This window comes from Macrobrachium nipponense, chromosome 31 (assembly GCF_015104395.2).
Source record: "Macrobrachium nipponense isolate FS-2020 chromosome 31, ASM1510439v2, whole genome shotgun sequence".
NCBI classification, from domain to species: domain Eukaryota; kingdom Metazoa; phylum Arthropoda; class Malacostraca; order Decapoda; family Palaemonidae; genus Macrobrachium; species Macrobrachium nipponense.
This window is the reverse complement of record NC_061093.1, coordinates 55,386,718-55,413,214: the sequence shown is the minus strand read 5'-3', so window position 1 is coordinate 55,413,214 and position 26,497 is coordinate 55,386,718. Positions and strand designations below refer to the sequence as shown.

Below are 26,497 nucleotides of genomic sequence, written 5' to 3'. Positions count from 1 at the left end.
TCTTCAGGACGCTTACTTCCATGTGCCTATCCATCCTTCTTCAAGGAAATACCTCAGGTTCATGATGGGAGGAAGGATATTCCAGTTCAGGGCTTTGTGCTTCGGCCTTTCAACAGCCCCTCAGGTCTTCACAGGCCTAATGAAAAATGTAGCAAGATGGCTACATTTGGAGGGAGTCAGAGTGTCCCTTTACTTGGACGACTGGCTGATCAGAGCCAAGTCGCAGAAAAGATGTTTGGAGGACCTACAAAAGACCCTTTTCATGGCAAGTTCTCTGGGACTTTTGGTGAACTTTCAAAAGTCTCAGTTGATCCCCAGTCAAGATCGTATCTATCTGGAGTTCGGATGGCTTCTCTGGATTTTCGGGCTTTTCCGTCTCCAGAACGGATAGCCCGAGGGTCAGAGAAAGTCAAAGCCTTCCTAGAGAAAGAAGTATGCACAGCGAGGGAGTGGATGAGTTTGTTGGGGACACTTCCTCTCGTTGGAGCAATTCCTTTCTCTAGGAAGGTTGCACCTCAGACCTCTCCAGTTCTTTCTACATCGAAACTGGAGGTGTCGTTCGCAAAACCTAGAGGTCTCCTTCGAGATCTCAAGGGAAATCAAGAAGGACCTCTCTTGGTGGGCCAACCCTCTCAGGTTTGCAGAAGGGATGTCCCTTCACATTCCGAACCCCAACCAAGTGTTGTATTCCGACGCCTCGGAAACAGGTTGGGAGCAACGCTCGGCTCAAGAGAAGTGTCAGGCACCTGGAACAAGGAACAGGTGACCTGGCACATCAACAAGAAGGAGCTGATGGCGGTTTGGCTAGCTTTGAAAGCTTTCGAGCCCCACGTCCTAGCTTCAAAAGCAGTAACGATCAACTCGGACAACACCACGGCCCTGGCTTACATCAGGAAGCAGGGGGGGGACTCACTCTTTCTCCCTGTACGAGACAGCAAAAGAACTTCTGCTTTGGGCAGAGCAAAGGAAGATTTGTCTCCTTACCAGGTTCGTACAGGGAGAAAAGAACGTCAGAGCAGACCTCCTAAGCAGGAAAGATCAAGTCCTGCCTGCAGAGTGGACTCTTCACGAAGATGTTTGCCAGGACCTCTGTGGAAGCTTTGGGGCAAGCCTCATATAGACCTCTTCGCCACAGCCAAGAATGCGAGGATAGCCAACTACTGCTCTCCGATATCGGACCCGAGGGCAGTGTCGATAGACGCGTTTCTACTAGATTGGAAGGGTCTAGACATGTATGCTTTTCCTCCATTCAAGATACTGGGAGAGACTCTAAAGAAATTTGCAGAATCGGAGGCAGCAAGGATGACGCTGGTAGCCCCGTTCTGGCCCGCACAAGTATGGTTCACAGAGGTACTGGAATGGTTAGTAGATCTTCCGAGACATTACCACAGAGGATCGATCTGCTCAGACAACCCCACTTCGAGAGGTATCACAAAAACCTCCCCGCTCTAGATCTGACTGGCTTCAGACTGTCAAAAGTTTGGTCAGAACGAGAGGCTTTTTCTGCAAGAGTTGCAACGGCTATCGCAGCAGCAAGAAGGCCTTCTACCCTTAGAGTCTACCAATCGAAGTGGGACGTCTTTCGGCGATGGTGTAGGAACCATCACTTTTCCTCTTCCAGTACCTCTGTGACCCAAATAGCAGACTTCTTACTTTTCCTTAGGGAAGAAAGTGGATTGGCGGTATCAACCATTAAAGGCTACCGTAGCATGCTATCTGCAGTGTTTAGGCACAGAAACTTAAACATTGCAGAAGATAAGGACCTTCATGATCTAATAAGATCGTTTGAAACATCCAAGAAGGTTTCTCCAGGGGTTCCGAGTTGGAATCTGGATGTAGTGCTACGTTACCTGAGGTCCAATAAGTTCGAACCGCCTCAGTCTGCATCGTTTAGAGACCTCACGAAGAAGACAATTTTTCTCATGGCATTGGCACTTCCGCAAAGAGGGTTAGTGAACTCCATGCACTAGAAGGAAATGTGGATTCAGAGGAGATGCAGCTATCTGTTGCTTCCTTCCTTCGTTTCTTAGCCAAGAACGAGAACCCCCCCTCAAATCCTTGGCCTAGGAGCTTTGAAGTACAAGGATTGTCTGCATTAGTAGGCGAGGAAGCAGAGAGGTCGCTTTGCCCAGTACGAAGTTTGAAATTCTATCTACAGAGAAAGAAAAAACTTAAGGGCAATGATTTGTCAACCTTTGGTGCTCTGTAAGAGATCCAAGGAGGACTCTTTCGAAGAATGCGCTTTCTTTCTTTATCAGAAGCCTGGTGAAAGAAGCGCATGCGATATGTGATGAAAGTCAATTCAAAGTTCTTAAGGTCAAAGCTCATGAGGTAAGAGCTATTGCCACGTCATTGACTTTTAACAAAAACATATCCCTGAGTAATATTATGAAGGCAACATTCTGGCGTTGCAACTCAGTCTTTGCAAACCACTATCTGAGAGACGTCAAATTACGTATGAAAGTGCTTCGGGTTAGGCCCGTACGTATCGGCGGATTCGGTGCTGGGGCAGGGAGCTGAGACATATCCTTAGTAGTATATATTTTTTCCCCTTGTTAGGTTGTAAGTTTTTGGTTGTTTGAAAGAACATGCGGGTAGGCATGTTTTCATTTCGTAGTCTAACAATGATTGGATTGGTTAGGTGATCGTTTATGTTGAGCTCCTTGCAATGATAGTGGTTAGGTTCTGTCATATAAGTGGGCGAATCCCCGTTGACAGATCTGCTCGGATTCTATCAAGTAAGCGGATAACCAAATCCCTTTGATAGGACCCAAAAGAGGTCTGGTCAGCTGTAGGTCACGCCCCTCATCGCTGAAGCTCTTAAGGCAACGCAGACTCATAGACAGTAACTACGAAGTCTTCTACCTAAACAGGTAAGAACCAAGGTTGTATGTACATCCTACAACTAGTGTTGTTTTCCCCTTTTTTCCATATTTATATTGCTGTCTCTTTCCCTCCACCAAGGGTGTCAATCAGCTAAGTATATATCTGACAGGAAAGTTCATGTACAAAAATGTTATTGTTAGTATACAATAAGGTTTTGTACATACTTACCTGGCAGATATATACGATTGATGGCCCGCCCAGCCTCCCCTCAGGAGACCGGTGGAAGGAAAAATTCTGGCTGGAAAGGGAGATTGGTTCTTACAGCCGCCACCCAGCGGCGGGTAAGGTAGATCACCTGACCTACCTGTCGCGTGTGCCGCGAGTTTTGAATTCTGTCGTGACGTCAGAGACGTATAGCTAAGTATATATCTGCCAGGTAAGTATGTACAAAACCTTATTGTATACTAACAATAACATTTCTAGTTTCATGTAGAAAAACAAGGGAGGTGGGGCTTGCTTTTCATATATGTCTTCCTATCAGGAGTGTGAGAGACTTTTCAGTTTTGTTTGAAAAACTAGGTGGTTGGGGGGGCTTGCTTTTCCTATCTGTATTGGTTGTTGTAAATGTGTTTGTTTTGCTTCCTGGCTTTGCAGTTCCTATATGGTTAGGGGGATTTCAGTCTTACCTAATGCAAGGGTAGGCTGTTATACTCATATACCTGAAAGATTGTCTCCCTGTCTTTTTTGTCAGAAGGAGCTGCTACAAAATTTCCAGGGATATTGACCAGACCTAATCTAAAAGTAGACCATCATGCATAGATGATCATGGAGGGAGATTGTTTAACCATCTTGCCTTGCCATTAGCTAATTTTGTCTTGCTTACCATATCATCACAGTATTACACACTTGAAAGTATCTCAGTTGTCATTGCAATCCCTCCTGCACTGTTGAAGGGAATTTATACATATACTGTGGTACATGGTTAACAGCCATAGTATATGTTCATGGAAGATCATTCTGCTCTTTGCCAGTATGTATGTATGTCATAATACTTGCTTTCAATGTATGTAAAGTAGTTCCTCCTACATGGGTGAAATTATTTTTATCAAATTTCTGACAAAACTAGATCATCATTCATGCGCATGGCCATGGAGGACAATCATGCATCTGTTATTGTTTTTTAGGATCTGTACTGCATTTGATGGCAGTTTGAAAAAACTGCCTAGTCATCCTTTGTGTCTGTTTCTGTAATTCTCAAGTGACCCAGTTTAGTAAGAAGATTCTAACTTGTGTTAGATCATGCAGCTGCTGCCAAAAATCAGATTAATGTCTCTCGTAATGTGGAGCTGTGATCTCTTGCAAGTCAAATTTATTGCAAGTCACTGTTGATCTTATGAAAATGTCCATGGTATATAAATAACCTGATAGATAGACAACTTGGTGGTTTTGTGTTGTTTATCAGTCATGGGATGCTATATATATATTGGTGTTTCACTTCTGTAAATACCTTAGTTAACTTTATCATGACTGATTTCATCTAAAGTTCATTAACATATCTGACTAGTGCTTGTAAATAACGTGATGGTTTTCTGTGTATGGTAATGGCTCCTCCTCCTCTGTTTTGATCTACGTTAATATTTTCAGTTTCTTTTTATAAGATTTGTATTGCAGCAGATATTATCATTTATGTGTTTCGTGGCTCAATTTGTATTTTTTTGCTTTCTATTTTCAACTATGGTTGACTATTATATGGAAGGTTGCTTTGGAAGTTTTATACTGCTACGTAATGGCCTTTTAGACTTCTTTCAATTGAATGTTTATTTATTTTGACTGACAGTAATAATGAACATTATGGGTAGCCACTTGTTTGTACACGCACTGTACATATTCTGCAGGCCAGACTTTCGCTCTTGAATATTCTGAAGGAAATCTGTAGGTTCTACTCATTTCCTTGCTGGAATGTATTGATTACCTTTATTGCTTGGTGCATTGTGTGGGAGAAACCAATGAGCAATGGTTTGACCCTTATATTTTTGCATGAAAGTATATTTTAATCAGACTTCTTCATTGATGATAGCCATCTTTATTGTAAGATTCATCATTTGTTCATTCATTTTTTGTGCTCTGGCAAAAATTTATATCTGTTAGTGCTGTGTGGGAACCCTTTGAGTTCAGTTAAGAATACTAAGAGACCTTTATCAAAGAATGTCATCTCTTTCTTCTTGAGGGACACTATTAGAGAAGCTCATTCAAAGATTCAGGAGGAAACCTTACCTTTGCTGAAGGTAAAAGCACACGACATTTGAGTTGTGGCCGCATCCTTGGGCTTTCAACGAAATCTCGCTCTCAGTTCTATCATCCAATTGACTTAATGGAAATGGGAATCGGTGTTTACAAACCATTGTCTGCTTGATGTCGAAACAGTATTTTAGGACCATAGTACATTAGGTCCATTTTCCTCAGCTGGCATGGTACTAGGGAAGTGATTCTTCTATTTTCTCTATCCTTGCCTTGTATAAGGTCATCGAGTTTATGGGAAGCCTGGGGGTACTTGGTACCTGGAGTACCCACCAGTCATTTCTTTTTTATCAGATGGGTACGTATTGGTTTTTTAACTTGGTGTTCAGGTAATAGTTTTTGGTTAGTTATGGTTGTGTCAAGCCCAGGGCAAGGGCATTGGTCTTTACTATGGTGGTTATCAGAGTACTTCTTGACTGCTAAGTTCCCACTGAAGTAGGTACAACTCCTGACACTACAGTCATGTCCTTACAGGTCAAGAAGAGCAACGACTGGAGGCAGTGTCATCTTCTGTCTTTTTCAATTCATTTTTAATTACTTGAAGTTAATGATACAAAAATGTAATTTTTATAATAAAATTAGATTTTATTTATTACTTACCAAGTGATTACAAAATCGAAGTCCACCCTCCTCCCCACGTAATGGACATAGAGCATAAACGAACTGAGCTCATTAGTTACGTTACACCTATTCTTCCCCAGATGTGGGCGGGGCACTTCCCTGCACCAAAAACAATTGAGCGCTACCACAAATTTTAGATTTAAAGCTTCTGTTAAAAGTAGAAACTATAGCTATGTAATTACTTGGAAAGTATCTATAAAATCTAATTTTATGATAAAGATGTCATTTTTTGTTGTTAGAGTGCATTTGATATTGCTCGAGTTTATTGAAACTTGTCTAATTCCTGGTATTATTGATATCAAAAGGAGATTTTTCATCACATTATCAATTCAATTGAGCCCTCATTGCTATCTTGAGGTTTTCTAGACAACCTCTTTCTCTTAGAAGATGTCAGAAATGTTCAATTTCCCACAACGCTTGCACTTTGTGGCCTTCAAGACAGTGAAAATCAAGGAGTTCATGACTGGACAGCAAGGAGAGGTCAGTACTCCAGCAGTAGACAATCAAAGAGATGTGCTAGAATCCCCAGACTTCTTTGGTCATCTTTTCCTGATCCCAAAGGCAACATGTAGTTGGCATTTAATCATCAAACTCAATTAACTATGTGAGTATTTATAGCTGACTGACTTTAGGGTGGGAACACAGGAGTTGGCATCAAGTCCATATAAAGGAGCACTTTGTGGCTTCCTTGGGTATCCAGAGTGCTTACTTTCACGTCTTAACATAAGCATCATAGAGGAAGGACCTTTGCAGCTTGTCAAGTCTTCACTTGAACGTTGACATCAGGGGCAGCCTTGGTGCAACAGTCTACCAGAATAGTTTCATTTATTTGTAGTACAAACTCATAAATCATGATAGTACCACCTCCCATCTCCAACCTCTCAGTTGTATGCCAAGTTTACACATCACACACATGAGACGGTGGTTGAATGGATAGCTGCAGGTCCAGGTGACGCTAGTGTTGCAAGGGTGTTGCTGCTTCTTAGGTGAGTAAAAGGTTATAAATCGATGACATCACATACAGTGATGGTAGCTAAATGATTGGTTTGTATTGAAAACTTGTTACAGTATTTCATTTAACACTTCCCTATGTGTATTAGAAGTTCAATATGGATTACTATGGTGTATATAAACATTCTGGTTGTATGGAATGGTTTTGTCATGTATGATCAAGGAATTTAATGTTTTTGTTCACAGTAGAATTTAATATACCACTTGAAATCCAGGGGCCTGATTTATCAAAATAAACTGATAATTTGTCCTGTATTTCCTAAATTCTAGAGATTGCTTGAGGTGGAAGATGGCATGGAAGAGGAGCGTAAACAGTGTCAAGCAAAGGTGGAAAGCCTTGAATCAATTGTACGCATGTTCGAGCTTAAAAACAGAAATGCATCCGATCATGGTAAGTAAGTTTGTTTATTCTTTCTTTCAGCCATTGTTTATTGTCAGTCTTTCAGTATATTACTTTTGTTGGTTTACCATCCTGATGTCAATACAAAAGTCGTGATGGAAACTCCAGGAAATGTAAAACTGTTTACCGAGTGTTTTCGAATATATGTCAATGTGGGATTCAGCTGTGTAATTATTTGGTAAGTTACTTATAGGAAAATATTTTCATAAAATTAGTTTTCATATATATATTTACCAAGTAATTACAGAATTGGAGCCCCCCCTTCGACCCCTTTCATGGACATAGGGCACAAATGAATCGAGCTCTTTAGTTGTGGGCTGGGCTAATAACCTACACTAAAACAGTAAAAGCGCTACCACGAATTCTGAAATTTAAGCTATAGTTATGTGATTACTTGGTAAGTATATATATATATATGAAATTGAATTTTATTATGAAAATATCATTTTCAAGTTCAGAGGCATTGGAATCTACTTGTTTTGGATAGTGATAAGCAACAACATGGGAAACTTCACTCGTGCTGCTTTTTCTTACTTGTGTTTATGTGAGGAATTTAGTTAAATAGATCAGTATGTACCTCCCGTAATCATTGTCTGTGTTAAAGTGAGTTCATATATTTAGAAACCATGTAAATGGAGAGTTATCTGTTCATTTTGTTCATGAAAGTTACCTGGCAGATATATATATAGCTGTATTTCTCCGAAGTCCGACAGAAATTTCAAAACTCCCGGCACACGCAGTGGTCGGCCAGGTGGTTAGTACCCATTCCCGCCGCTGGGAGGCGGGAGTCAGGAACCATTCCCATTTTCTATTCAGATTTTTTCTGTCGCCGGTGCTGATAACAACTGTTTTCAGTACCTCCGTCTAGGATTTTCGAAACTTTGTTACTTAAGTATTCCGTTTGTCTTTTGGTTATTGAACGTGGATCGTGACTTGGCATACGCTGATAGTGGATTGAATTTTGAATTTGGTTTGGTTTTTTCTTTAACTAAGATGTCTGGGACTAGTTCAACTAGTACCAGAGTGTGTTGTATGAAAGGTTGTAAGGTGAGGCTACCGAACCTTTCGGTAGACCCACACAGTATGCACGAATTGTAGAGACCATGTGTGTGTAATAGATGACCGTTGTAAGGAGTGTGAATGTCTGTCTGATTCAGGTTGGAAGGCTTATGAATCCTATGTGCGAAAATTGGAGCGCGATAGGATAAGGAGGTCTTCCTCCAGGAGTGCATCAGTCAGTAGAAGTAAGGGTAGTAAGGTTTCTCCTACTATTCCTTCAGTAGTTTGTGCAACACCTAAATCTTTTGTGCCTTCGGGCCCTGAAAAATCTGTGGAGGTCAATGCCCTATCTACGATTCTAGAGTCATTACGAAATCTAGAATCTAAAGTGCTCGCTTTGGAGGGTAAAAGCAGTGTTAATGAAGTGAAGTGCAGTGAAAGTGCCCCCAGTGTTGTGGAGGGGGCGTCAGATCGGCCCTATAATGCCTCTAGGCCTGGACCTCTGTCGAACTCCCAGGACCAGGGAGACGGACATGTCGAAAGCCGAAGGAGGGTTACGGGGAACTCCCACCGATCTGGCATCCCTTCGGCAGATCCTGTCGACGATCTCCAGGCTGCCAAAGAGCGAGCGCGCTCGTGCGTGTATCCTCCGCGAGTGCTTTTCGTCTTCGGAGGCGTCCTCCCCGCAAAGGGGTTGGAGCTTTGGGGGACACTCGCGTCCTTTGAAAAGAACTAAGACGGATGTCACACAGGCGGCCGTCGTCAGTAGTTTCTCAGAGGAGGACGCAGAACGTCCTTTCGCTCCTTCTGCTTTGCGGTCTGCGCCTTTTTATGTGGACTACTCTCCACCGCAAAAGAGAGCAAAGACGCAAGTTGCCGCACAGGCGGCCAGCGTTTCTGGTTTCAGGGAGGAGGACGCTTCACGTCTTTTCCCTTTCCCCTTCTGTGCTTTGGTTCGTCTTCGCCAGAGAGTTTTGCGGCATTGACGCCACAAAAGAGAACCAGGACGTCATCCGACGATGACGCCTTTGAGCGCCCCAGTCGCTCCAAGAAAAGAACTGAGTCGGTCCGTGTGAGAAGGAATAGGGCTTCCCCTCGCCCTTCGCCTTCTCACAGGATCAGCTTTTCACCTGAAAAGGAATCGTCTCCAACTAAAAGTCATCCGTTCGATGCAACAACAACTGGCTTCGTTTGCTGGCCGAGAGAGAGGTAGAACCGCGTCGTAGAAGAAAAGATGATAGATTGCCGATCAAAAGATCTAAGCGGTCTCCCGCTTCTTCGGATCGCTCTTCTCTTTCACCAGTGGCTACGCCCTCTAGATTTCGTGCATCCCACTTGCAGCTGGGTAAAGAGTGCGAGCAACTTCCTTCGAAAGATTCGTATATCGAGAGGAAGGAAACTCGCCCTACTTTTCAAAGCGTTCCCCTCTCTACTCATAGGGGTTCGCTTTATTCGAAGATTGACGTTCTCTCTGCTGCGAAGCAAGGCGGTTTGCAAGCTGAGAATCAGGACATGGGCGCTTATATGGACGCTAAGCGTGGCGCTCAGAGGAGTGCTAAGCGTGACGCTCCGTCGGACGTCAAGCGTGACGCTCAGCTGGACGCTAGGCATGACGCTCGGCTGGACGTCAAGCGTGACGCTCGGCTGGACGCCAGGTGTGGCGCTCGCATGGACGCCGAGTTTGACAAGTTTACGAACACCCGTACAGAGGTTTTGTTAGACACTCCTCAGGCCTCACAACGTGATATTTGTCCGGACGCTCGCCTACACTAACATTTGTAGACACTCCTATCGAGAGATTGTTCAGGAAACTAACACTTCTATTCCTGAACCTATAGATATACAGAACGCACCTAGTACGTCACAGCAGCGCTCTTCATCAAAGATTGGACCGAAAGGGCTTCTACCACCTTCGTCGGGAGATCCCTCTGCCCCTCCTACAGAAGGAGGAGGATTGAGTAATATTTCAGAAGAAACAGATGAGGATCAACCTTCTACATCAGTTTCTTCTGATTATCAAGTATTAGTTCGCTTGCTTCGGGCTTCTTTTGGAGATGAATTCCAACCCGCAGCTCCTCGCTCTCCTCCTTCTCAGTTTTCATTGTCGAAAACTAACAAGACTCCGGGTTTTGTTAAGATGACGAAGTCTCTTTCAACTAAAAGAGCTTTCAAAAAGGTTCAAGATTGGATGGAGTCGAGGAAAGCACAGGGAAAGTCTTCTTTTGGCCAGCCTCCTTCAAGACTATGCGGTAAGGCAGGCATTTAGTACGAGACAGGTGAAGATGTCGGTTTAAGAGCTCCCGCATCTGCGCAAGGTGATTTTGCCAGTCTAGTCGATGCACCAAGGAGGTCTCTCCTTTCGTCAGCGAAAGTAGCGTGGACTCCTGCGGAAATGGACCACCATCTTAAAGGCCTTTTTCGGACAATAGAAGTGTTCAATTTCTTGGACTGGTGCTTGGGACTGCTAGACACAAAGGCTCGTAGTCAAGATTCAATTAGCCTGGGGGAGCTATCCAGCGTTCTTGCGTGTATGGATAAGGCCGTCAGGGATGGTTCAGAGGAATTAGCTTCGCATTTTTGTGCAGAGCTCTTAAAAAAGAGCTCTCTCTACTGCAAATTCACTGCGAAGTCAGTATCTCCAGCACAGAGGGCAGACTTGCTTTTCGCCCCTCTCTCGAACCATCTCTTTCCCCAGGCTATGATTAAAGATGTAGCTGGCAGTCTTCAAGAAAAACTACTCAGGACCTCTTAGCGCAATCTTCTAGACGTCCTGTAGTTCCTTCAACTTCTGCAAGAACTCAGTTTTCCAAGAAAATAAAGCCCTTTCGAGGTGGGGCTTCCTCGAGACCTCCTCCTCGAGGAAGAGGCCTTGCCAGAGGTAGAGCCCCGTCTAAATCCAAAGGGAAGAAATGAGAATGTAGTCCTTCAGGCACCAGTAGGAGCCAGGCTTCAGTTATTTGCAAAAGCCTGGAGAAAGATAAAGGCAGACACCTGGTCGCTCAATGTCATCGAGCGAGGATACAAAATACCATTCCTGAAGTCGCGTCCGCTGTGCACGACGCCCAGAGATCTATCACCTTCGTACCAGCTGGAAAAACAACAGATCTTGTTCGATCTGCTCGAAAAAATGCTCGAGAAGAAGCAAATGAACAGGTAGACGACCTTCAATCCCCGGGTTTCTACAACAGGTTATTCCTGGTACCGAAACAGTCGGGAGGTGGAGGCAGTTTAGATGTGAGCAGTCTAAATCTTTTTATAGAGAGACAGAGGTTCAAGATGGAGACACCTCAGTCAGTGCTTGGGGCCTTAAGACAAGGCGATTGGATGGTGTCATTAGACCTGCAAGATGCATATTTCCACCTCCCGATTCATCACCAATCGAGGAAGTATCTGCGTTTTGTCATGAAGGGAAGAGTTTTCCAATTCAGAGCTCTTTGCTTCGGATTGAGTACGGCACCAATGATCTTCACAGTTTAAAATGAAGAATGTGGCGAGGTGGCTTCATCTTGCAAACGTCAGGATCTCTCTATATCTAGACGACTGGCTCATTCGAGCATCATCGAAAGAAAAGTGTGTGAAGGACCTTCAATCAACCTTATCTCTAGCGAAGTCCCTGGGACTTCTGGTGAATTTCGAAAAGTCACAACTGATCCCCACACAGTCCATCGTGTATCTGGGGATTCAGATGGATTCAGTGGCTTTTCGAGCTTTTCCGTCCCAGGGACGTCAACAACAAGGATTAGACAAAATAGCAGTCTTCTTAAGGAAAGAATCATGCTCGGTGAGGGAATGGATGAGTCTGCTGGGGACCATTTCCTCGCTGGAGAAGTTTGTTTCCTTGGGAAGACTACATCTCAGACCTCTCCAGTTTTTCCTGAAAGAGAATTGGAAGGACAAAGAAAATTTAGATGCAATTTTAAGAATTCCGAGAGAAGTAAAGGATCACCTAATGTGGTGGCTCGATCCTTTAAAACTATCGGAAGGAGTATCCCTCAAACTTCAGAGCCCCGACCTAGTGTTGTTCTCCGACGCATCCAACACGGGGTGGGGAGCTACACTGGGGGGGGAAGAAGTGTCAGGCACCTGGAGAGGGGAACAGGTGTACTGGCACATAAATCTCAAAGAACTAGCGGCCATATACTTAGCTCTACAATTGTTCGAAGACAAAGTCTCACACAAGATAGTTCAGATAAATTCGGACAACACAGCTCTGGCATACATAAAAAAACAAGGAGGGACTCACTCTCAATCATTGTTCAACCTAGCGAGAGAGATCTTGTTGTGGGCGAAAATGCAAAACGTAACGATTCTGACGAGATTCGTTGCATGCGTGGAGAACGTCCGTGCGGATCTCCTCAGTCGGCAGGGTCAACTGCTGCCGACCGAGTGGATTCTACATCAGGACGTGTGCCAAGAGCTGTGGAAGTTGGGGGGACGTCCTCTAGTAGACGTCTTTGCGACATCAAGAACAAAGAGGCTTCCGCTGTACTGCTCCCCGGTGCTCGATCCAGGAGCAATAGCAATAGATGCCCTTCTCTGGGAAACTGGACAGGGATGGATCTACGCCTTTACCCCCGTTCAAGATCCTGGGAGAAATGATGAGAAAAATTTGCGACTTCAGAAGGGACGAGAATGACGTTAATCGCCCCTTACTGGCCGACAAAAGAATGGTTCACAGAGGTCATGTCCTTCGTAGTAGACTTCCCGAGGACACTGCCTTCGAGGACAGATCTACTCAAACAGCCCCACTTCGAGAGGTACCACAAAAACCTCCCCGCTTCTGAGTCTGACTGCATTCAGACTATCAAACCAAAAAGTTGGCCAGAGCGAGAGGTTTTTCAAGACCTGTGGCAAGAGCTATTGCCAATGCAAGAAGGGCTTCCACTCTTGCAGTGTACCAATCAAAGTGGGCTACGTTTAGGAGTTGGTGCAGAAGGAAGGGCATTTCCTCTACCACGACCTCTGTGAGCCAAATAGCGGACTTTTTATTTTACCTAAAGAACGACTTGAAGCTTGCGGTCTCGACAATCAAAGGCTACAGAAGTGTGCTATCTGTAGTCTTTAGACATAGAGGAATTGATTTGGCAAATGACAAAGACATTCACGATCTATTAAGGTCTTTCGAAACTACAAAGATTCCTCAACCTAAATTACCGTCTTGGAATTTGGACGTAGTCCTTAAATTCCTAATGTCCAGTCGGTTTGAACCGCTTCAAAATGCATCGTTAAGAGATCTTACTAAGAAAACTGTTTTCCTAACCGCTCTGGCGACGGCCAAGAGGGTTAGCGAAATTCAAGCTTTTAGCAAGCATATTAGATTTAAGGGGCATAATGCCAGTCTGCTCATTAAGCCCGACGTTTCTAGCTAAAAAAAAAAAATGAGAATCCTTCCAACCCTTGGCCAGAAGTTTTGAGATTAGGGTATGGGGAAATTATTGGACGAGAACCAGAGAGTGTCCTGTGTCCTGTCAGGGCTCTAAAGATTTATTTGCGGAAAACGAAGGAATGTCGAGGTCCTTCTAACAACTTATGGTGTTCGGTCAAGAGACCAGAGTTACCTATGTCGAAGAATGCTCTGGCATTCTTCTTGAGGGACACCATTAGACAGGCGCATTCATCTTGCGAAGACAGTGATATTAAGCTGTTGAAAGTGAATGCCCACGAAGTGAGGGCTATATCTACCTCGGTAGCCTTCCAAAAGAATATGGCACTCAATGACATTCTGAGTGCCAACTTTTTGGCCAACAACTCGGTGTTTCGCTTCACACTACCTGCGGGATGTGAAGACGACATACGAGAACTGTTATGCGCTTGGACCATACGTCGCCGCAGACACTTTGTTGGGGGCAGGAAGTAGCTCTCATCCTACTCTGTAGAAAAGGGGTAGGTGAGTTTTTTAAAGGTTTATTTTGATTTGTGGTTGTAAGGTCGCCCGCCTGAGCCGGACTTCCTTTCCTTTAGCCTAATTAATGTGGGAATTAAATTTGTTAGGCTGGTCAGGTGGTGGTTTTTGCTTCGTTGCCCTCATAGTATGGTCAAAATGGTCTAGTCACATTGTGGTCACGCTCCCGTTGACAGATCATCTAGAAACTCACCAGCTTATATAGTCACTACCTTGCTGGAGACTCTAGTAAAGCAATAAGACTCGGAGGGTGACAGTAACAACGAAGTCAAACTATGCCTAACAGGTAAGGAAACCAAGATGTCTATCATTGCATGTAATGTGTTTCCAAAATCCTTTTCTGTCTCTCCCTACCTCCAAAGGTGGGATTCAGCTATAATGTATAATCTGTCCGGGTAAGTTTCATGAACAAAGTGATATTGTTAAGATACAATAAAGTTTGTTCATACTTACCTGCCAGATATATATAATCAAAGTACCCACCCACCTCCCCTCAGGTGACAGTGGGAATAGAAAATCTGCATAGAAAATGGGATGGTTCCTGACTCCCGCCTCCCAGCGGCGGGAATGGGTACTAACCACCTGGCCGACCACTGCGTGTGCCGGGAGTTTTGAAATTTCTGTCGGACTTCGGAGAAATACAGCTATATATATATCTGCCATGTAAGTATGAACAAACTTTATTGTATCTTAACAATATCATTTTGTTCATGAAACTTACCTGACAGATATATATATAGCTGTATTCTCTGAAGTCCGACAGAATTTCAAAATTCGCGGCACACGCAGTGGGCGGCCAGGTGGTAGTACCCATTCCCGCCGCTGGGAGGCGGATATCAGGAATCATTCCCATTTTCTATTCATATTTTTTCTGTCGCCGGTCGGTAAACAACTGTTTACAGACCTCCGCCTAGGATTTTGAAACTTCATTAGCCGCTTAAGTATCCTAATTATTCTTTCGATTATTGACTTGGATTTGTGGCTAGGCATACGCTATCATAAGTTAAATTTTGTCATTGCATATGATGTCTGAAGCTAGTTAGCCTAGTTTCAGACTTTGTTGTCTGCATGGGGTAAGGTGAGGCTACCGGAAGCTTTCGGTTAGAACCACCGCTTAGTAGATATGACGTTTTACATGTTTTCTTTGCATAAAGATCAATGTAATTAGTGTAATGTGTGACTGATTACGGAAGAAGTAGGATTCATGTACGCATTTTAGAGCGTGTTAGAATCAGGAGTTTTCCTCCACAGTAAAAGAAAACAGAAATAATGAACCTTCTAACCTCCTGTAGAATTTATTTTGCCTAACCCTGTGGTATGGCTTACGGGCCTAGAAGAAGTGTCTGCTAGAGGATTACATCAAGTAATCTTAGACTAAAGTGCTCGCTCTCCAATCAGTGTTGTGAAGTGTAGTGCCCCTTGTGTTGTGGAGGGGGCGTCAGATCGGCCCCATAATGCCTCTAGGCCTGGACCTCTGTTCGGACTCCCAGGACTCAGGGAGAGGGCATGTCGAAAGCCGCAAGAGGGTTACGGGGGCTCCCACCGATCTGGCATCCCTTCGGCAGGACCTGTTGACGCTTCCCAGGCTGCTAAAGATCGTGCACGTGCACGAATCTTGAAGGATTGCTTCTCGTCCTCCGAGGCGTCCTCCCCGCGCAAGGGTTGGAGCTCTCGGAAGGACTCGCGCCCTCTAAGAAGCTTTAGAGAAGAGGACGCTTCACGTCCTCTCTCTCGTCAGGAGGGAACGTCAGATCGGCCCCATAACGCCTCTAGGCCTAGACCTCTGTCGGACTCCCAGGAAACCAGGGAGAGGGCATGTCAAAAGCCGAAGGAGGGTTACGGGGTTTTTCACGCTGATCTGGCTTCCTTTCGGCAGGTCCTGTTTGTTGTCGCTTCCCAGGCTGCCGAAGATCGAGCACCGTGCACGAATCTTGAAGGATTGCTTCTCGTCCTCCGAGGCGTCCTCCCCACACAGGGGTTGGAGCTCTCGGAAGGACTCGCTTTAGAGAAGAGGATGCTTCACGTCCTCTCTCTCGTCACGAGAGGATGAAAGAGTCCTGTGCCCTGTCAGGGCTCTCAAATTTTATTTACATAAACGAAGGAAGTAAGAGGTCCTTCGGGTAATTTATGGTAATTTATGGTGCTCAGGAAGAGACCACATTTACCCTTTTCGAAGAATGCACTGGCTCTTTTCCTAAGGGACATATTAGGGAGGCTCATTCATCTTGCCAGAAGAGTGATTTGAGCCTCCTGCGAGTGAACGCTCATGAAGTTAGAGCTGTTTCAACCTCGCTAGCATTCCAAAAGAATATGGTAATCAAGGACATTCTTGATTCCACCGTTTTGGAGGAGCAACTCAGTATTCGTCTCCTCTCCTCAATGGCGCTCCGTATACGTTATGTACGTTCGCTTTACTTCGAAAAGCAAGCTGATAAGTTTGACGTCCGGCAAGCTGCTTTGCACAGTCAAACAACTTATGTCTCTGGTTCGGCATAAGAAGGGCAATTTAGACGTGAGGAAGCTTTTGGAGGTGCTAGACGTCCTATAAGTTGAGACATTCTCCAGGACGCTCGGCAAGCTCCTTGCGAGGGTGTCTTTCGGACGCTCGGCGTTCCTTTGCTGAGTGCGTTTCTGGAGATGTTCTTTTGCATTACTAAGACGCAAGTTGTCGCACAGGCGGCCACTGTCTTTGTAAGAAGGTATGAAGGTCTTTAAGGCCCGTCTTGAAGACGAAAGCCGTACGTCTTCCTTTAGTGTTCACACACTTCAGGAGCAGCGTGCGGCTCTCCATGGAGACTCGCATGAGGACGTCCCTTGAAAATATTCAACTTCATACGCAAAACGCGGTTCGTCATAACATTGAGATGTTGGCAAAGTCGCTCGCCAGGACGCCTCTTGGCGGGCCTTGCATGCATCAGGGCGCTCAACGAGATCCTCTCTGAAATGTCGTTCAGAAGACTTGGTGTTCTCTGCTCAGACACGCTCGCAGCTAAGCACGCTAAGAAGGACGCTTTTGAGGACGCTCGGCAGGACGCTTATGAGGACGCTTTTGTGGACATTCGCCAGGACACTTCGGTGGAAGCTCGGCAGGACGCTTTGCGAGAGAAAAGACTTGTAGACGGCGTCTTCTTTGCTGTTCAGGACGTTTCTTAGGACGCTTGACGCTTTCTAAACGCTCGTCAAGAGGAGGTTTTTTCAGGACTCTCCACACCATTCCTTTACAGAAATTTTTTAAAAAGGATTCGGAGTTAGCGGAGAGACATACCCGAATTTTTTCTTCGATCCCTCTTGCTTCTTCATCGATTTCTCTGAGAATCGGGAAGATTATATACTCGGATTCCTGGGTGACTTTCGGTCATGTTAAAGGGTTTTCCCCTATTAGCAAAGTGCTAATTCTTTTGTCAAGTAAGGACGTTTTTCCCAATTGTCAAGATACTAAGCGTTGTCATTTAGTGTGGGGGACCCTCATAAATGGGGTAGTTCTCATTGACATAGATTTTAACGTTTTTATCGTTTAAGCGGATAAACTCATTAACAAATTTCGGAAGAGCTCTCATTCATTTTCAGAGGCTCATCCGGGGAGTAAGTAAAAGACTTGTAGACTAGATCCTGGAAGTCTTATGTCCAGTATCATAAGAACATTGAACGGTCCTTTTCGATCCTCGGTTCTCACTTGATGATCTCTATTCGAATATTACTCCCTTCTCTTGGCAAAGAGTCTTGGCAAAGAGTCAAGGAGTTCTTTTAAAAAGTCTCTTTCATTAGAACGTGGACAGTCGTTTTCCTTTCTTTTGCGTCATTTTGCTAACGCATGGGTCAAGTCATATACGCATATCGTATTTACCTCTGCGGATAGAAGCCGAAAGAACTGTTGTTCTAATGTATTTAATTGACACTCCCTTCAACCTTCCAAGAGTTTTCGGAGTAAGAACAACTCTTCAGGTATTGTTACGACAACACCAACTCAGCTTCTGTATTTAGCGAATTCTGTTTCGTTTAAATATGCCTGCTTGAGAGTTTCCTTTTGCTCAATAATATCATACCTATTCCTTCGTAAAGGGAGTAGCTGGCAACTCAGGCAGATAGTGCGAGACGATGAATGAACAAGGCTGCTGTTACTGTGATCTACGCAGTACCGGCTAGCTCTGTGACATGCGCGGTCTTTTGGTTTACGTCTCCTTTCCCTATGCGGGAAATGGCTGACTAAGCCGTCTCTGCCCTACAATCATGGATTTTAGCCTCGGGTTGAGGAAATTTCTAGTAATCATGAATGAACATGCCTTCCGTTTACTTAGAAAATTTCAACAAGATATCTCTTATACCTGTTCGGTGCGGTTTTACCGCACGGTAACAGAATTCTGTACGAGTCTACCGTGGCATAGCACTATAATAATGCTCTCCTGCTTATGCAAAGCGCAGCCTTATTTAGGGAAGGAAGCAGGCTGAGTGAGGGAATGGATGAGTTTGCTGGGGACCAGTTTCCTCGCTGGAGAAAGCCTTGTTTTTTTTCCCTGAATAAACAGCAAGTTCAGACCTCCTTACCAGTTTTTCCTCACAGAGAAATTGGAATAACATCAAAGATCTAGTAATAATTCTAATTTTCTCTCAACGGCTTGAGGATCACCTCGGGTGATAGCGGAGAGTGCCAGACATCCGAACAGAGGAACAGATGTCCTGGCACATTGTCTGAAAGAATTGGAAGCCAATTTGGTCGGCTCTCCAGTTCCTCGAAGGGTGAGTTTTGATCGAGTGGTCCAAATCATCTCGGATAATTTCTCAGCTCTCTCATAGCTCAAGAAGAGAGAGTTGGTTATCGGGCTTGGGCACGGAACGTAACGATCCTCAAGAGGTTCGTTAAACTAGTGCACGTCCGTGCGGGTCTTCTCGATCGAAGGCAACAACTACTGACGTCTGAGTAATCCTCACTTGGAAGTATGTCGAAAGTTGAGGAGAGACTGAGGGCGTCCTTTCGTTAAGTTTTTCGTAATATTGAAGACGAAGGAGCTTCCTCTTAAGTTGTTCCCTTATTCATGATCCTAGAGGATTAGCATTAGTCCGCCACCTCCATGTTGGGGCCTTTTAAGAGGTTGGATTCACAAGAAGGTCATGTAATTCCAGAGAGAAATTGTCCAAAAGACCCTTCCCGAGAGAAATCGGTTGTTTAAGATAAACATCGTCATCTTAGTTAGGAAAGTATCTAATATCTCTCCTCTCTGAGTCTGAAGGCGTTCAGACTATCGAGAAGCGATAAGATCTTCAAGATTAATGGCAGTCTCTTGGCCAAGGCAAAGCAGTGCTGCCTATTTTCAGTGTTCAATCGGAGGGGGCCGTTTCTGGAGATAGTGAAGGGAAAATGACTGTTCCTCCACCTCGACCTCTGTGAATTTCTTTATGGTTCTATCTTTCCGTCTGAAGTATGAGATAAGCTAGAAGTCCTAACTATTGTAGAATATGCAAATATGTTGTTGACGGCCTCTAGGCTCAGAGATTCGGTTCTGTCAAACAACAAAGCTTCACGATCTTTGAGGTCTGTGGAGACTTGAAATTCTCTGGATCGAAGGTTCCGGCATGGAACTTGACATAGTCTGAGTTTCTGATGCCAAAAGCATTTCGAACCTATCCTTTCTGCGAACTTAATACACGTGACCGAAAGGCTAACATTCTAACCGCTCTAGCCCACGGCAAAGAGGGTTAGTGAGGTTTTAGCCATCATCAGAGGTTTTGGCTTTAAAGGACATAATGCGGTCTGTCCTCTAAGCCTTCCGTTCTTGATAAGAACGAAAACCTGTCTAACCCTTGACCCGAAGGCTTGGAGACCAAGGGTATGGCACAAATTATTGGGCAAGGGCATTAGAGAGTCCTGTGCCCTGTCGGGTCTCTCAAGTTTTATCTTGATAAAACTATAGAAAGTCGAGGTCAACGGACAATCTGCGGTGTTCCGTAAAAAGACCAGACTGGTTCATGTCCAAGAACACCCTGGCATTATAGCCAAGGAGTTCTTTTAAGAGGTCTCATTCATTATGTTTGCATAAAGATTTGAGATTTTTTCTTAATATGAATGCTCAAGAGGTGAGGGCGCGGCCTCGGAAGCATTTCAACAGAGCATGACACTCAGTAACATCCTGAGTGCCACGCTTTAGCGAAGCAACTCTGTGTTCGCTTCACACTCCCGACGGGATGTGAAGACGACATTTGAGATCTGTAAGTCGCTAGGACCATACATATCCGTAGATATATTATTGGGGGCAGGAAGCAACACGAATCCTATCCTATAGAAAAGGGATAGGTGTGCTTTTAACTTTGAAGGGTTGGTCGCTTGAGGCGCGTTCCTTTTCTTTAGCCTAGAAGTTATGGAACTAACTTTGATAGGTTAGGTCAGGTGGTGGTTTTAGCTTCGTTGCCCTCAGAAGTATGGTCATATGGTCTAGTCACATTGTGGTCACGCCCCCGTTGACAGATCATCTAGAGCGCACCAGCATTACAGGTCTACCTCGCTGGCAACTCTAGTAACGCAGAAGCAGACTTTGGTGACAGTAATCACGAAGTCGGCTATGCTAACAGGTGAGGAACCAAGATGTATATCATCTACTTAATTTAGTTTCCTAAAAATCCTATTCTGTCTCTTCCCACCATCCGAAGGTGGGATTCAGTTATATATATATCTGTCAGGTAAGTTTCATGAACAAAATGTTATTGTTATAATACAATTAAGTTTGTTCATACTTACCTGGCAGATATATATATAGCTGTATTCTCTGAAGTCCGACAGAATTTCAAAATTCGCGGCACACGCAGTGGGCGGCCAGGTGGTAGTACCCATTCCCGCCGCTGGGAGGCAGATATCAGGAACCATTCCCATTTTCTATTCATATTTTATCAGTGCCACTGTCTCCTGAGGGGAGGTGGGTGGGCACTTTAATTATATATATCTGCCAGGTAAGTATGAACAAACTTAATTGTATTATAACAATAACATTTTTGTAATCATTTGTGTGTGTTTAGTACAGTATTGAGCTGTTTTAAAGTCATACATTGCTAAGTTCTCTATCTAATTGTACAGCGAATCGCATGGAGGACAAGGCTGAGGAGCTCAAAAAAGAGTACGCAAAGCTTCATGAACGATACACAGAGCTCTTCAAAACCCACATGGACTATATGGAGAGGACAAAAATAATAATGGGAACAGACCGTCTAGATCAGATGGGTGGGTCGAGAGGCCGATTACCTGGTTTCACTTTAGGAAATCTCAATAGGTAAGATGTAATTTCAAGATATTGAATTTCTTGTTGCATTCATGTTTTGAGAATTTCAAGGAATTGTCCTTTTTCCTTCCATTACGCCAACATCACAGATCAGGGAGTGAATGTTTTTATAACAGATTTTGGGATGCATGAGTCAACTGTTATTATTATTACTATTATATTACTATTATTTTTATTACTATTTTATTATTATTATTACTACATACTATACTAAATACTTTTTGTGCACACATTTTTGCCTATAGGTACAGGGTATTAGGCTTCGTGTTAGTACATTATCTTCTGTAAATTAATTTTTTACCAAACAGAAAAAGGATATTTTATTCTACTGTTATGAAAGAAATAGTTGCATGGTTCTCATGTTTTCATCTTCCCATTTTTGTGTCTTTTGTTGTAATTTAGGAAATGGATATTTTTGTTATTATATCACTTAGAAGATAACATCAGTACAAGTTTTGTAGCTTTTCTGTACGTACTGTGTATTGCAGTAAATGTTCTTGAAATCCAGTTATGTGGTAAGGCAACAGTGACTAGAAGTGAAGGCTTTTAGAAGTTTTCATCAGATGTAGAATATGTGACTGGCGTCAGATGTTTTTTTTTTATTATTATAAATAGAAACACCTTTCATAATACATACATGTAGATTAATTTGTTGATATGGGAATTTTTGTTGGATTAAGGAATTGAAAAGCCAAAATGGAAATATTGAAAAGCAACTGAATTCTTGTCTCTTACATTTATATTTTAGATAATATTCAATGACATCAGTAAATCAACAGCTAAAAAGAAGGGTGATTATTTGTTGTTTGAGTAGTGGTGATTGTTTGTCTCATACAAATGAGAGGCTGCTGTTTGTAACTTGATGGAATATTTAAATTTGTCTAAGAACCAGGACGCTTTACCGTATTTGAAGACATAGAAGGCTCACACACATATTAGTAGACACACCCCACCCCAATTGAAGTAGGGCATGTTCAGGAAAAGCATTTTAGCATATTTAAGCATATGAAGTTTAAAGCAAGCTAGCAGTACTTTACAGATCAATAACTATAGGGGAAAACATCACAAAAGGATCTCAGGTACAGCAGAGATTGTTACTGTATACAAGGTAGAAAGTAAAGTAGCAGTACAGCTGAACAGGAAGAAAGAAAACACAATACTTAAGAAAAGTATCCTAAATAATGACTAATAAAACATTGTAAAAGATCTCAAAAGAACCTTAAGTATAACACAAATGAAAAACATTACAAAACCACCTTAGCTATAGCAGAAACCAATGCTCTATATAAAGAGCAAGATAATAGTACAGCTGAACATGAAGCACAAATCATAATATATTGAAAATATCCTACATGATGACAGAAGGCACTTACCACAATTAAACATACCCATACTTCATGGTGGGCACAAAATGCAGCAGTAATAAGAAGGCATGGAAAGGAGCTGCTAGGAGAGACATCTGGTATCATATGGGAAGAAAAGGAGAGTTGGTGGTGGGATGAAGACATTGAGAAAGTAGTAAAAGATAAGAAAGAGGCAAAGAAAAGATGGGAAGAGTCACAGTCAGTGGAAGACAGAAATAGGTACAGAGAGAAAAAACAAGGTGGTGAAAAAGGTGGTAGCCCAAGCTAAAGCAAAGTCGTATGATGATGTGTATAATGAGCTGGGGACAAAGGAAGGATTAGAAGATGATCAAGCTATCAAAGGCTAGAAATAAGAGCACCAAAGATATAACACATATCAAACAAATAAAGGATCAAGAGGGTGTAGTGCTTAGAAAGGAGGAAGACATTGTGAAGAGATGGAAAGAATATTTCGAACAGTTGTTAAATGAAGAAAATAATAGACTAATAAGAGAGGATGGGCAAGTGAACATTGGCATGGTAATGAGGTTTTCTAGGCAAGAGGTACTAAATGCACTGAAGAAGATGAAGAATGGGAAGGCAACCGGACCAGACATGATCCTGGTGGAGGCATGGAAAGCATTAGGAGATGAAGGAGTGGATATACTGTACGATCTTATGATAAAGATCCTTGAACAGGAAAAGATACCAAATGAGTGGCGTGGGAGTATATTGATCCCAATTTTTAAAGGGAAAGGCGATGTCCAAGAGTGTGGTAATTATAGGGGCATTAAATTGATGTCCCACACTTTGAAGATACTGGAAAGGATGATAGATGCTAGACTGAGAGAAGAAGTACAAATAGGTAAAGAGCAGATGGGATTTATGAAGGGAAGGGGAACAACAGATGGTATATTTTGTCTGAGGCAAATAATGGAGAAATTCGGGGAAAGACAAAGGGACCTACATATGGTATTCATTGACCTTGAAAAGGCTTATGACCGAGTCCCGAGACAGGAGGTATGGAGGAGCCTGAGGGAGAAGATGGTGCCAGAGAAGTATGTGCGATTGATACAAGAGATGTACCAGAATGTATTTACCAGAGTGAGGAGCAGTGTTGGGGAGACAGAAGGTTTTGAGGTGAGAGTAGGATTACACCAGGGGTCGGCTCTGAGCCCATTTATCTTTAACATAGTGATGGATGTTATAATAGAGGAAGTAAGGGAGACAGTACCATGGAACATATTGTATGCGGATGATATTGTTCTGTGTGCAGAGAGCAGGGAAGATCTGGAAGTGAAATTGGAAAGATGGAGACAAGTACTGGAGGACAGAGGAATGAGAATAAGTAGATCCAAGACAGAATATATGTGTACCACCACTGAGGGGGATGATAGAGAAAGTATTCAGCTTGGTGGAGAGCAAATAAAGAGAGTTGATAAGTTTAAGTATTTGGGATCTTTTGTTAACGCTGGAGGAAGTATGGAAGAAGAAGTAAAACATCGGGTACAGGCAGGCTGGAACAACTGGAGAGCGGCCTCGGGAGTTCTTTGTGACAAAAGGGTGCCGCTTAGGTTAAAAGGAAAATTTCACAAGACGGTGGTAAGAACAGCAATGCTGTATGGTACGGAAACAGCAAGCATGAGAAAAGCAGAGCAGAAGAAGATGGATGTGGCAGAAATGAGAATGCTTAGGTGGATGTCTGGGGTAACAAGAGTGGATAGGATCAGAAATGACTACATAAGGGGGTCAACTAAGGTGGTGGAAGTATCAAAGAAAGTGCAGGAGGGGAGGCTGAGATGGTATGGACACCTGTTGAGGAGAGATGAGGACCACGCTGGGAGACATACTATGGGGGTGGAGGTGCAAGGAAGAAGAAAAAGAGGGAGACCAAGAAAGAGATGGAAGGACTGTGTGAGAGGAGACTTACATGAGAAGGGAATTGATGAGGCAGAAGCGCAAGATAGAAATAGATGGAAACGGCTCATCCGAAACGGTGACCCCATATAAAAATGGGAACAAGCTGGGAAGAAGAAGAAGAAGAAGACTTCATGGTATTTTTCTTTGGTAGTAATGTGTGTATTAGGTTGGTGTTTTACTACTAATTTCCTTTCAATTACAGTCAGGTCTCTTTCATCTAGTTTCCAGTTGGTTTTTAATTGGAATGTGTTGAGGCATACTTAGGTATGGTGATGAATCAACTGCTTCCAATTATTGTTGCTCATACTGTGTTTATGATAATTCCTTTTATCCTGTTTGATTATATTTTTATTGGACCAATAGTAATAATAATATATAATTATAATAATGGGCTAGGTAGTACTGCCATATGAGGTAAAATTTTACCCAAAGTAGTGAGCCTTGAAGATAACATTAACTTATGGGAGGCTTCACCTTTGCACATAAGACCCAAGGGTAATTTTTTAACCCCTTTTTTTGCGGGGAGATGGTGCAGGAGGGTGGAGAAAAGTACTACTGTTATATGCCAACAAATATAGTAGATAGTTTTAGCTTTCTGTTTTATATATTGAGTTTTACAGAACTATATGTAGTTATTGAGTAGTAGTTTGTGTAATGACCTTTTAAGTAGAGAAAACTTGAAGTACAGTACGTTATACCATTTCCATTTTTTGGTGTTCATTAATTTTCTTTTGGCATCTTTTATATTGAATGATGTAATTACGTTTAGTTTTACAATTACACTTCATAAATGTATGTCAAAAGATTTTTAGTTATTTTCATGTAAAACTTATAAGTACAACTCAGAGAGCTATTAAGCCAGTCTTCCAAAACTGTTCCAGTTCTATGCTTGGAATCATAACCACCAAAAATTAACACTGCTCACGCTAGAAAGTCAAGGGGGTACTTATTGGATTGGAACTCGGCATAGAATTTTTGGAGGACAACATTTTTGGGTTATTTTGTATCTGTTAATATGTGGATTTGACAGTATAATGTCCTTGGGAATGGTAGATTTAAAAGTGTAAGGATGCCAATTATTATTATAAAGGATCAGTTTATCCAGACATCTGAGCCTAATAATGGCTCTTTCACGGGCTGATGTAAGGGTGCCCAGCACTTTTAACATATATGTTGATCAAGTTTAGTATGGAGTATTATAAACTAATAAATCCAGTTTCCTAGGTAATTGAAAGTTTTTAAAGTATATAGCAAATATTTTATTTGAGAAGGAAAATTTTGTAGATGAAATTGGAATTATTATTTAATAAAATTCGTTGCATGAAATGAAAAGAATGTCATTACAAAGGTAGTATTTTTCCAGTTTCAAATTTTTCTATTTCAAAAGCTACATTTCTGCATTAATTCCTTGTTTTTTAAGCGTACTTTTCGTGATTCAGCTTAGATTGTCTCATCTGGCTTTCTAAGATAACAGAGCTTTCTCACTTATCCAGGGAATGCAAATAAACACTGCTGTTAGGGGGAACCGCCCTGTTTTAGTAGTTGTATTTTTTTTTTTTTTTTTTTTTTTTTTTTTTTTTTTTTTTTTTTTTTTTTTTTTTTTTTTTTTTTTTTTTTTGACATTGAATCACACACAATTTTAAAAATCAGTTATGGGGTTGTTACTTCTTATATATCTCAGTCTATGGAAGATAAAATTTTTAAGATAAATTTTTCATTGCAGTTGCTGTTGATTGAAGATATGCTGTTTTTATTTAGTAATTTTGAAAATATTAATGAATCAGTTTTGTAATGTTTACATGTAAGAGCATGCAGTAATTTTTTCAGTTTTGATTGACAAAGTCAGCAACTTTTTTGCAGTTGATAATCCTGAGTTTAAACTTATTTCACGGTAAGAAGCGTGCATGGTAAATCA

The 26,497-nt window shown here is 42.6% G+C and overlaps 1 protein-coding gene across 37 annotated transcripts in view; it reads left to right on the top strand.

Annotated features, from left to right (window-relative positions):
• LOC135206982 (C-Jun-amino-terminal kinase-interacting protein 4-like) overlaps nt 1–26,497 on the top strand; it is a 168,526-nt gene that overhangs the window by 7,800 nt on the left and 134,229 nt on the right. For all 37 annotated transcript variants that reach the window (XM_064238557.1, XM_064238562.1, XM_064238546.1 and 34 more), the window contains exons 3-4: nt 7,027–7,147; nt 21,118–21,310. In XM_064238557.1, the coding sequence (XP_064094627.1) occupies nt 7,027–7,147; nt 21,118–21,310 (314 nt within the window). The remainder of the gene's footprint in view (nt 1–7,026; nt 7,148–21,117; nt 21,311–26,497) is intronic.